The sequence below is a fragment of the Sander lucioperca genome, chromosome 22 (assembly GCF_008315115.2).
Source record: "Sander lucioperca isolate FBNREF2018 chromosome 22, SLUC_FBN_1.2, whole genome shotgun sequence".
NCBI lineage: Eukaryota > Metazoa > Chordata > Actinopteri > Perciformes > Percidae > Sander > Sander lucioperca.
In genome coordinates this window covers 8,460,030-8,471,876 of record NC_050194.1, presented here as the reverse complement: position 1 = coordinate 8,471,876, position 11,847 = coordinate 8,460,030, and the positions used below count along the sequence as shown (strand labels likewise).

The following is an 11,847-nucleotide window of genomic DNA, read 5'->3' as shown; positions in this document are numbered from 1 at the left end:
TCCTTAAAGCAGCTATAATCAATGTTTTTATATTAGCAATGGATCCCACGCATACAGTGACAAACCCACGGATAATTATGACCTGACTGCAGTTCTCATCTTTCAGCTCATTGTTGTGGTTTTCCTGCCAGTAGAATTAGCATTTTGCTTCACCATTACCACTATCATTAGCGTAAAGATGTAAAAAAAAAAACACACACAAAAACACTGTACACTACCTGACCAGTAGCAAACAGCAGACAGACACAGTTAGCTGGTGAACATAGTGGAACGTTTAAGCAGCTAAAGAGCCCGATATTTGAAAAGAGCTTGAAAGAAGAGTGAATCCTGGACTCCCATTTAACAGGTGGACAGAAACACGACACCAAATGAATGTTAATGTAATTATTTGCATTGTAAAGATATAGTGGAGTAATGGCATCGTGAGCAGAGAATGAAGTGACACTCCCTCTTTGTGTGTTGTAATCCAAGCTTCTTTGTATCTACACTGAACAAAATTATAAACGCAATACTTTTGTTTTTGCCCCCATTTTTTCATGAGCTGAACTCAAAGATCTAAGACTTTTTCTATGTACACAAACGGCCTATTTCTCTCAAATATTGTTCACAAATCTGTCTAAATCTGTTAGTGAGCACTTCTCCTTTGCCGAGACAATCCATCCACCTCACAGGTGTGGCATATCAAGATGCTGATTACACAGCATGATTATTGCACAGGTGTGCCTTAGGCTGGCCACAATAAAAGGCCACTCTAAAATGTGCAGCTTTACTATATTTGGGGGGGGGTCCAAAAACCAGTCAGTATCTGGTGTTTGGGTTAGGGTTAGGATTCATCCCTCTCCCTCTCCCTCTCTCTCTCTCTCTCTCTCGACCTGACTGCAGTTCGTCGTCGTAACCAACTTGAGTGGGCAAATGTTCACATTCAATGGCGTCTGGCACTTTTGCGGAGTGCAAATGTTCCACCAAAACAAGTGATTGTGATTGGTTTAAAGAAATGCAAACAACCCAGAGTGTGTTTTTCTCCTATCCTGGAATGTATGTGTGGTGTAGCCAGACCTTACTCCGCAGCACTGTGGAGATAGGACTGGCAATGTGAGACTGATCATGACTCACTCCTTATGTCATACAGCTCTTTACCTTAAATAGCAAGCAAACAGACATTTCCCTGCGTTCACTGTGACGATACATATTCCATAAAGCATTTTACGTGACAAAGAACAGAGGATGATCTGTCCACTGGTGACTCACTTGAGCATCTTCTTCTGCAACAATCATTTTTAGTGAGAAACGTTCACACCCGAGAGCTGCCCAGTACAACCAGTAGCCATTGGCTGTGATGTGATTCACTCACTTCTACCGTCCAGGCGTTCCCAGCAGGGAATCAAACCGACAAACCCACAACGCTTTTGGTCATAACCAGTCTTTGAGCATTGCTGCCTCACCCGCTTTAATATTATATCAGAGGAACAACGCGGAAAATGGCCAAACTGGGGCTGTAGAGATGAGACAGACACATGTCCCTACTGTCTGTTACACAATCAGAGCACCAAAAAAAAATGTGATCCAGCGTATAATCTGTAAGTTAACACTAGAAGTCACATAAAAGTGCAAGAAAAGCTGCGAAAGCGATTCTGCGGGGAAATTTATTTGCAGTCCGAAGGCGGGGGGAACACAACAAACAGGATGCAGATACGTTTGATGAGGAGACTATTAAAAAGGCCCACGCTGTGTGAGCGGTGCATCGTCAAAACCAATGAGCCGCAAACAACAGGAGCGCACACACACACACACACACACACACACACACACACACACATCCCCCACTGATGTTGAAATAGAGATCCCACCTAGCTGTTTGTTTACCCTTATATATAATTTGTGACTTCATATTACTGAAAGCACATATTTGTGGAGCCCTAGGGATTAATATTGAATAAATCAACAACACATTTAGAAACAATAAGTAAACAGTGTAAGTTCTATAAATGGGACAATAAATTGTGAAACAAAATCATCAAAACTTAACCTCATTCTTACCAAAGATTTTTAAATTTTGTTTTTATATTAACAATTTTATTTAAGTTGGCCTCTCTTAAAGCTATAGTGTGTAGTTTCTGTCTCCCCCATGAGGAATTCTAAGTAATGACAACAAAACTGTCGGCGCGTCTACATGATACAAGCTTTCCGTGATCGCGCACAGCCGCCACCACTCCTCCACGCAGTTGCTGGTAGCCAAGGAGGACACGGAGGATTAAAAAAACTCTTCAGAAGAGGTCATTATCACTTGAGTTTCTGCACGCGAAAGTCGCCGGACAACACAATCTTCTGAACATAGCCATACTGAGAAATACAGAGAGTTGTGTGGAGCGGATAGTCTTAATTAGCTTTGTAGCAACTCATTTGGCAACGGCTTGAATGTAACGGACGTTCATTAATATCAGAAAGTTATGCACTAAAGCCTTAAAGGGATAATTTGGATCTTTTGAAGTGTGGTTGTATCGGGGAATTATCCATCGTCAGTGTATAGGCTACAGTAGATGGCGGTTGGCACGCCCCCAGTTTGGAGAAGCAGATAGAATCAAGCATCTAAAAAAGGACAACCTATAAGCATCAATATCAGTTTAAAGGCAGGGTTGGTACAAGCTAGCAAGATTTGAAAGTAGCATTTCCTTGGGGCTCCATCTAAACCCACAGCAATGTTACTCCATTAATCATTCACTGGTAAGCAAACACCTAATACTATCATACCGAATGTTTAAAACAAACATGACTACTGTTAGCCATGTGTAAACAGGAGGGGTAGAGTACGGGCAGCGGGGCAAGGAGGCATTTCATTGGTTCTTTCCAAGCGGACCTCGAGGCAGTGATTGGTGGGTGCGTTTTTACAGGATTACAGCAGCTACAGATGACGGATCGAATTTCCGTTCCTTTTTCAGAGCCCATAAGTTCTTCATTACTGTCGGGGAATAAAGACCATTTCAAACACTATATTAAAAAGTGTACATTGGAAATAGTTACCAGCCCTGCCTTTAAAGTGTATGCTATATTTTAAATATTTTCACAGTTTTACCTTGCCGACAACCCTTTCACAAGCCATTATTTCCATCTTTGGTCTCTTCAAAGCCAGCAAAACAGTCATTCTACCTCGCACCTGCTCTATCGCTGCCTTGATCTGATAGTTTGCTAGGGGGTCAGCCCTATGTTCCCACAGCCCTATGTTCCCACAGCCCTATGTTCCCACAGCCCTATGTTCCCACATTTCTAAGAATTTCTTTCACTGAAAATTAGGTCCTATGTTCCCACAGCCCTATGTTCCCACATTTCTAAGATTTTTCTTAAATTTAGGCCCTATGTTAGGGTTAGGGTTACACCCAATGTACTGGAAAATACATTGGGTGTAACTGGCTATCAAATTGGGAGAAAGGGGGATAAAATCTGATACAAATTTATGAAAAAGGAAATGTGAGAACATAGGGCCTAATTTTGAAAGAAATCTTAGAAATGTGGGAACATAGGGCCTAATTTTCAGTGAAAAAAAAAATTCTTAGAAATGTGGGGAACATAGGGCTGTGGGAACATAGGCATGCTCCCGTTTGCTTGTGTAATTGCGACACTTTGGTCTATTAAAACGGGTTAGGAACTAGCTGAACTAAGCCAACCGATAAAGGCAGAGGTAGACCAGCAACCTGCATGTTCTGCGAGTTAAATGTTTTTGTCAAAGGAGTCTGGTGGCTTGAAGAGAACAATTTAGCGGCCGCAGTTTTTCGTCATAAAGGGCTGTCTGACTGCAAGGTAAAGCGGTGAAAATATTCCAAATATAGCATATTAAACTGATATTGATTGTTTTGGGACGATAAAATACATTTAGCCGCTGCACCCGTTGAAAGCAGTACATTGAAAAAAAGCTTCCGTGTCGGTACTCCTGCCTAAAAGATCCAAACTCTCCCCAAGCAAGCTCGACAATGGCTAGCCAGTTAGCTCCTGTTAGCTGGAGTCGAAGAAGTTCTGAATCAACTGTGAGGCTGCTGTGAGTACACAGTACACAGACACAGTAAACTCTCCCCCCCTCCCTTTGTCTATATAACAACACCGTGTGAATGCTCATTCTTCAAAAAGACAGATCCACTCTGTCACACAAATCACCAGGTTCATTTCGTTATTTTTTTATCAGTAGAGACAGATGGTTTGTTGTGCTGACACTCACATGGTTGGTTCTGGGTATTAGAGCCAACAATAAGACTGCTGAATGATTTTCCATCTGCTGTTTGAACTGGACCATGAGGAGGTCAATAAATGTCCGACTCTCTCTTTGCGCAGCGTGATGTGTGGCACAAGAGATGAGAAAGGAACTAGGCAACTACTAGAATAACTCATATTTGAGATGCACTGCACGTCGTAAATAGGTATGTGTTTCAGGCAGCTCTTTGGGAAATATCTTCACCAGATGGGTAGGATCCAAAGCCAAAAACAGACTCAATTAATCCAAGACATACAAAAGTCAGTGAAGGATTGGATCAATTAGGAAGAAAAATAATCTAAATGTATTCCAATTCATTTTGCAGACACATTTGGCCCAAAAAAAGTTTATCGTCAGTCACTGACACATTTTTGGTGAGCATACGCACAGTCACTATGGGCAATCTTCTGTGTTTTTGAATTCCTCGCGCACATTAGGAGCTGAAAAACTTTTGAAGGGATGTCCTTCACTCACACAAAGATATCCAACCTGTACCAATGTGTGTTTTTTGAGTAGTGATTATTACTGATCATTTATTTAGAGTAGTGTTGTGCTGAAGTGGTGAATGTGGGTAAGCACAAAGCCCAGTTAGAATGAATAACCTGGAGAACAGCACCATCTAGTGGCCTCTTTGTTGTTACTATAACACCTACCAGCGAGCCATAGAGACAAGTTTGTGTCCGGCTCCTGTAATATCCAGTGTTGGATCTGCTCAGCAACCTATTTTCTTCTTATTTAGGAAGACATTTTAATTTATTTGCATTTCTAATGGTTTTCCTTCATCTCAACTTCAACTGTTAGTTATTTAACGCATCATGTTAATGCTGTAATGCAGCATTAGATGCTTGTTAGAAACTCAACCTTAAACTGAAATGATATGACAGCCTAACTCTTTTGCAATCTTTTAATTTATTTATATATAATCATATAGTTGTATATTTTATGTGTTTATAGCTGGGGAGGTGAGAGCTGCTGGACCTCCAGAAGGTAAACCTCCATGGAAACACTTTGCTGAATTAATTTAATTTTCTTTACAATTTTTTTTTTAGGTCTTATTTGATTTGAATTGTAATGCTTGAATGTGATCTCACCAGATATTATTGGAATTGTTTTCAACTGACCTTGCACTGATGAATGACGTCCTTGTCACTACAATTGTGTCTCTCCATTTTTTGAGTCTTCGTTCATGGTTTTCTAGAATTCAAGGTAACATTGGGTGAGTAATTGATACACAAATTATCACTTTGGGGGTGAAGTATTCCTTCAATGTTTTTGTTAAAGTCTGAAATACAATGATATTGTTGGGGGGAGAGAGATTAACCATTTTTTTCTACCTTATCAAAATGCAACTTGACCGCAGACCATTTTGGTGTGTTGTGCTAGTAGCGGCTAATGTAGCCTTTGCGCCGCTAGCAGGCTACAGAGGTCTGTTAAGCTCACTTCACTTCTTTCTAACTTGACACCCCCAGATTTTTTTTTCTTTTTCCAATATAGTCTTCAGCCCAGGGAAACGCTTGTTTCGAGGACCTATCCTCAAAATGCACAATGTCCGTTTGTTAACCTCACTGAGTAGCTAAACAATTTCATCAAGTCTTAAATAGTGGAAGAAGAGAGGGGATATTTTAGTCCGTTACTCCTCTATCCCTGCGAAGAACAAGTAAGGCTGACACAGTTTCTGCATGTTTGTTTTTTTGTATGGCTTATTTAAACAAAGTATGTGTTTTACTTCAAACCACCACAAGTGAGCTACAGCTAAGCTAGTCAAATGCTAAGTGACACAACCAAAAATTCTGTCGGTCAAAAAATGACATTGGGGGAAAAAACAGAAGGAAAAACAAAATTTGAATGGAAACTGTTTTAATGTTGATATTTTAGTTGACAGCCATAAACAATACTGATATACTTTCACTGAGGTTGTTTGATGAGATGCAAAGTACAGTAATTAAGCACCTCATTTGTGATACATAGATACCTCACTCAATGTAACCATGACAAGTATCACATTGTTTGGGAGTAACAAGATGTTTGATTTCAGGTTTTATCACGCAGTTCTTCAGGAAACATTGCAATCTAAAAAAAAAACCTGAAGGCATCCTTGGTCCTTTTTACCCGTGTTCAACCCCAGCAGCATCCCACTGAAACCGACTTTAAAGTGACGTCTTTTCCAACCTCAACGCCTGTAGTCAGAGATCAGGGCTTTAGCTCCTTTTTGGTTGGATGTGAGGGTGGGGCCAGTTCCTGGACTGGAAGTAGCCCCTGAGTCCTTCCAGGTCCAGAGGAGGGAAGTAGGCTCCGATGCGTTTCCTCAGCCACCACTTCCCCTGAGCTGCGCTGCTGCTGCCCGGCGGGCTGAACTTGTACCTGAAATGTTCCCCTCGAACCCACCTGAGAGGGACGAAGACACAAAAAGGAGTGGAGTCCCATGAAACAAAGGCACTTTTAAATGTCAAGCGTCTCGTCTCCAAAAGCCCAAATGGCGGATGTTTGGACGATGTCTATCACGAAATAAGCATGTGACCAGTTTCAACTCCACCCCTCAAAGAATGGGAATCGAGAAGCGATAAGAACAGGAATCTAATGGAAGAATCGGAAGTGGAATCACAATTGTTAAAAATCAAATCATTACCCAACCATAATCATTATCCATACGTAGACTTTTACATTGGTAAAAACTTCATCTACAAATCCATCCTTGGTTTGGTTTGCTGCCAACATATTTATCCATTTACAGTCACCGCCTCCGCTCCCAGGACTTCTCTTTTTCTGCTCCCTCAACATGGACTAGGATCTAAAACGGTCCAACTTGATTGGGGATTTTAAACTTATTTTAAGGGCACTAGGAAAAAACAACAACTTTGGAATCTTGTTCTTGTTTTTAGTACTTTTAGTGTTTTGAGTCTATTTGGCACTTTTGTTTAAATATTGTAGAAATTTGGTAAGTCTTGTGAATACTATTGTAATCCATTTGCCTGTCTGTAACTGATGTTGTGTACTGTCCCAAACAGCTCTCTTTTGAGAATGAGGCCATGTGTCTCAATGAGATTACCTGTATTAATAAAGGCTAAATAAATAAAAAATAAAATCAGCCAGATGTGCTGCACTTCACTCCTCTTTGTCACAGTGGTGGAACAGTTATCATAATAATAATTATACTATTATTAATAGTTTTCATTAGAGGTATATATTGTCCTAATAAATTCAATGTGAGACACCGTAACAAATACATAATTCAGATTTTGTATTTTAGTACAGACAGACATTATGTGCTCCTTGCTGCAGCAGAGGGGGCTATAGCACAGAGAAAAACTACTCAGGGGGAGTATGGGATTGTCATTTGATTGGCCACTGCCAACACACGTTTGATGACAGATACGTTTTTGTAACTAGAGCTGGATCTTTAATATGAAAAAGATGTGCTCCGGTGAGGTTGATATCGACATAAAGTGCTTTACGCTAATCAAAGTTCATCATACAGTATGAGGGTCTTGGCTGTGACTGTGTGCTCTGCGTTTACCTGGGAGTTTCTCTGCCTTGGAAGGGGTTGTGGTCGAGCAGGGAGAGAACTGTGCTGTCGTTGGACAGCAGACGTCCTGCTATGTGGATCACCCACTCGCTCTGCTCGTAGGTCTGGATGAAAACATGGGGACAAGGTGTTAGAAAGGAAGAGAAGAGAAGAGGAAGAAAAGGAGAGAAAAAAAACACACACACACACACACACACACACAGGGTGTGAAAGAGACGTAAATGTGGATACAGAGGCTCTGAGGCAAAAGAGTGTGGCATAAAGAGGGACAGGTGTGCAGACAATAAGATAATAAACACCAGAAGAGACAGAAGACAAGAAAGACAGAAACACACATGTACAGAGATAAAAAGATTAATGGAGACGGACTATACCAAAAGTAATTTTATTTAATTGGAGCTAAGTACATGAGACTTCTGCCCCCTAGTGGCTAGAAACACTTAATACCACATGCAGTACTCAACGGCTAAGGATCACAACTCATTTTTGGCACACAAGCCCTAAAAATGAAGTGATTTCTGTTGATAAACCAGATAAAAAGGAGGGGGGGGGGGGGACAGTGAATTCTTACACCATTTGCTAATGTCTCTATTTGTGTTTTGGCTAGGGCTGGGTATCGTTAAAGAAATTCCGATACCGGTACCAATATTGTGACTTCAATAACGGTTCTTCAACGATACTTTTTTTCGATACCAATTTTATAAAAATCCATTTTAACAAAAATAAATTACACATTACGGCACAAATCTCTCTTCTTTTTTTCAGCTACGTGAGCCCCGTCTCTGCCTAACGTAGAGTTTTTCCTGCGGGTCACTACGACGTGTAACGTTAGACAGCCAATCAGCAGCATTATTAGATATAGGTAGAAGCATGCTGCATGCTTATTGGCTCACTGACGTTGATGAGATTTGCTCCTTAGGTATTGAAATTGGGTAATGAATGACGAGGCATTTTTCGATACTTGATACTAAGGAGGCAATTCGGCCGCCGCCTAAAAAGTTTTTGGTACCCAGCCCTAGTTTTGGCCCAAGTTAGATTCATATTATCAGAGGCAACAGGATGCTCTTGTTTTTTGGAATGCAAATCGTACATCTAAAGATATTGGCACCAAGATCAGCCAAATCCTATATCCACACACACAAAAATACATTTATCATGAAGACAAGTTATTATGTTTCGAGACTGGGAGTGTACTTCCGTCCGTACATCATCCCCTGCGGTTGTTCAGCATCTCACCTGGAAGGCAGCAAACCACATGAGCCAGTCCAGCCGGTAGTGGTACGGTGATATGAGGCATGGTCGTCGGTAAAGGTCCCCTGGCTTACACAGGAACTGGTACTCCTCCCAAAGCGCCTCAGGGTCCTTGGGATCCCGGCTTAGAGTGCCCTGGAATATCACCTCGGTGCGCTCCTTGGTAATGCTGGACAGAGGTGGGTGGTTAAAATAGATTCATTCGGAGTAGCGTAATGTATTTTTTTATGATTAATAGCTGTCAATTTTAAATATGATTTGTATTTCGTGAAATGTTGTGTAATGTGAAATAATGTCTGTGTGTGTGTATTACGTTTAATGTGATGTTGCAAATTGTATGGTCACAAGACAGATATCAGGACCCCAGGAAGAATAGCTTTTAGCTTATGCTGAAGCTAATGGGGATCCCAATAAAACAAACAAACCAAATGCTTCATAAGCGGAGGGAAAGAGGGTTGAAGGCTGCTGAGTTGATGTGTACAAATGCAAAACTGCAGACATAATATGAGAGTGCTAGATTTGAAAGTGCAGGTGCTTTTTGCTATCTTGAAAGTGCATTTTTAAAACATCTTAAGACCTTCCATTTAGGCGTGTTTTTAAACTGTTTTAAGGATCCACGGATATCATCAGAGCCCTGACCGTACTGTACCTGCCAAAGGCCCCGTAGGTGTTGACGATACGCAGCGGGTCGAAGGAGGTGTTCATCACCTGCCTGGAGCTGAACAGGTTCATCACCACGGGAACGCTAAGGCAGCCAATCAGAACGCCCAAAGCGATGTTCATCACCCGACGTATCCACATACCTGCATTGCATAGAGTATAGTCGGGATCAACAGAAGTTTGAAATTTAAAGGATAAGGCCCGGGCGCCCGGATTGCACAGTTGGTAGAGCGGGCGCCCATATATAGAGGTTTACTCCTCGATCCAGCGGGCCAGGGTTCGACTCCGACCTCCGGCCCTATGCTGCATGTCATTCCCCCTCTCTCTCCCCTTTCATTTATTCAGCTGTCCTGTCAATAAAGGCCTAAAAATGCCCAAAAAATAAGGCGTGACAGGCTTTCCCCCTCACATTCCGCTCTCTGTGTGTTGCCGTTCTCAAAATGCATTCGCTACGGGAAACAACAACCTTCGAGCTAGCAAGCTACACGCTGAAAATAGCCTGCTTGGTTCTTTCAGGGAACGATTGTAGAGATTTACACTGAATATTTTGACGGCATTTACTATCTAACTGGGACGTTTTGGGACCGATTGGAGAGAATTGTTATGGACAAAGTACACACGGCGATATACTGGTAAGAGCTAATTATTTTAAACCATGTTGGAAGAGCCAATTAGTGCCCTTGGTATAAATAGGAACCGATCTTTGGTTCCTCGGGTGCAACCCGGAAGCACATACAGTTTTTGACCACACGCACACCAACATCACAACACCAACAACACTACACAGTAGGGATGTTCCGATCAGGTTTTTTTGCCCTCGAGTCCGAGTCATTTGATTTTGAGTATCTACCGATACCGAGTCCCGTTCCGATACTTCTATAATAATTAAACTTTATAATACCTCCAGACCGCAGACATACTTGCGCTTTCCGCTTCAAGCTGCTTCCATGTTCTACTTTGCCGGCATTTAACCAATAGTGTCTCTGCAACAAAGTGATGTCATGCCGCACGCGTTGCTGTTTCTGTGTGGAGTCAAAAGGGTCTAACTCTGTGCCACCGCATAACTATAGATGTGTTAAAAAAATAATCAGAATATATATACATATATATCCGAGTCCTGATCGGGAGGTAATGTCCAATTCCGATCGAGTCTGAAACCACGTGATCGGGCCCGATTTCCGATCACGTGATCGGATCTGGACATCCCTACTACACAGGCATACATACGAGCAGTGATTTGTTGGGAAACCCAACTAAGATCTCATGGAAATAAATGGAACCAAAGGGTTTAACTGCAAATATGACTTGGACTTTCATTGATCAAAAAAGTAAAAAGTGCGTCAATTACTCTACCCGTGGAACAGCACCTCAGGGGCTTAAAGCTTGGGCTTAGCCTCTACACATGTATCCAGCTAAATACCTCATGTTACTGTATTTTGTGAACAGTATTGTGTAACCATCTTCATGTAATATTGTTATGTGGCGTTTTCTTTTGGGGGTTGCAAATGTTCCACCAAAACAAGTTCCTTCCCGAGACTTTTTTTGCAGAGCGTAGTGCCGCCAACCAAGACGATTGGGAGGTTTATAGAAATGCAAACAACCCAGAGCGTTTTTTTTTCTCCTCTTATTCCAGAATGCATCTGTGGTGTGGCCAGACCTTACTCCACAGCACTGTGGAGATACAGTAGGTCTGGCAATGAGAGACCACATAAAGTCAACACTCACACAAATAGAGTGAATTAGCCTGAAAAACAGCACAGCAATGGAAAACTGCAATACCAGTCGTTGATTATTCGTTACACGATATCTAGACACTGCTCTTAGACAGATTTAATGGAATCGCTCCCGATTTGCCTAAAAGGAGCAGATACAGCATTTATTTACTTGTTAAAGTTAGTTGACTTTTAGAGAAATAATGCATTTCATGTCTCCAGTTGTCCTGGATCTCAAAATGAGAGAATCAAGGTGACATATTTGTTAGTGTTAGGCCTAGAAAGCGATTTATCATGTACGGAGGACGACATGTTTCCTGGTACAGGATTAGTGCTATTAAATGTTAAAGTCGAATGTGTATATGTGCGTATGATGACTTCAGTGGAAGAAGTTTGACCTGTTAGATCATGGGACGGCTGGTGCTGACAAATGTTGGCTGAGTCCACATCACTTCCTTCCTTCC

General features: G+C 41.6%; 1 protein-coding gene across 2 annotated transcripts in view; it reads right to left on the bottom strand.

Moving 5' to 3' along the window:
• Positions 1-6,077: 6,077 nt before the first annotated feature.
• Positions 6,078-11,847, bottom strand: part of lmf1 (lipase maturation factor 1) — a 34,405-nt gene continuing 28,635 nt past the window's right edge. For both annotated transcript variants that reach the window (XM_031295341.2, XM_031295342.2), the window contains 4 exons: positions 9,661-9,814; positions 8,997-9,180; positions 7,752-7,864; positions 6,078-6,622 (listed from right to left, as the gene is read on the bottom strand). In XM_031295341.2, coding sequence (XP_031151201.1) covers positions 6,436-6,622; positions 7,752-7,864; positions 8,997-9,180; positions 9,661-9,814 — 638 coding nt within the window. In that variant the 3' untranslated portion in view covers positions 6,078-6,435. The remainder of the gene's footprint in view (positions 6,623-7,751; positions 7,865-8,996; positions 9,181-9,660; positions 9,815-11,847) is intronic.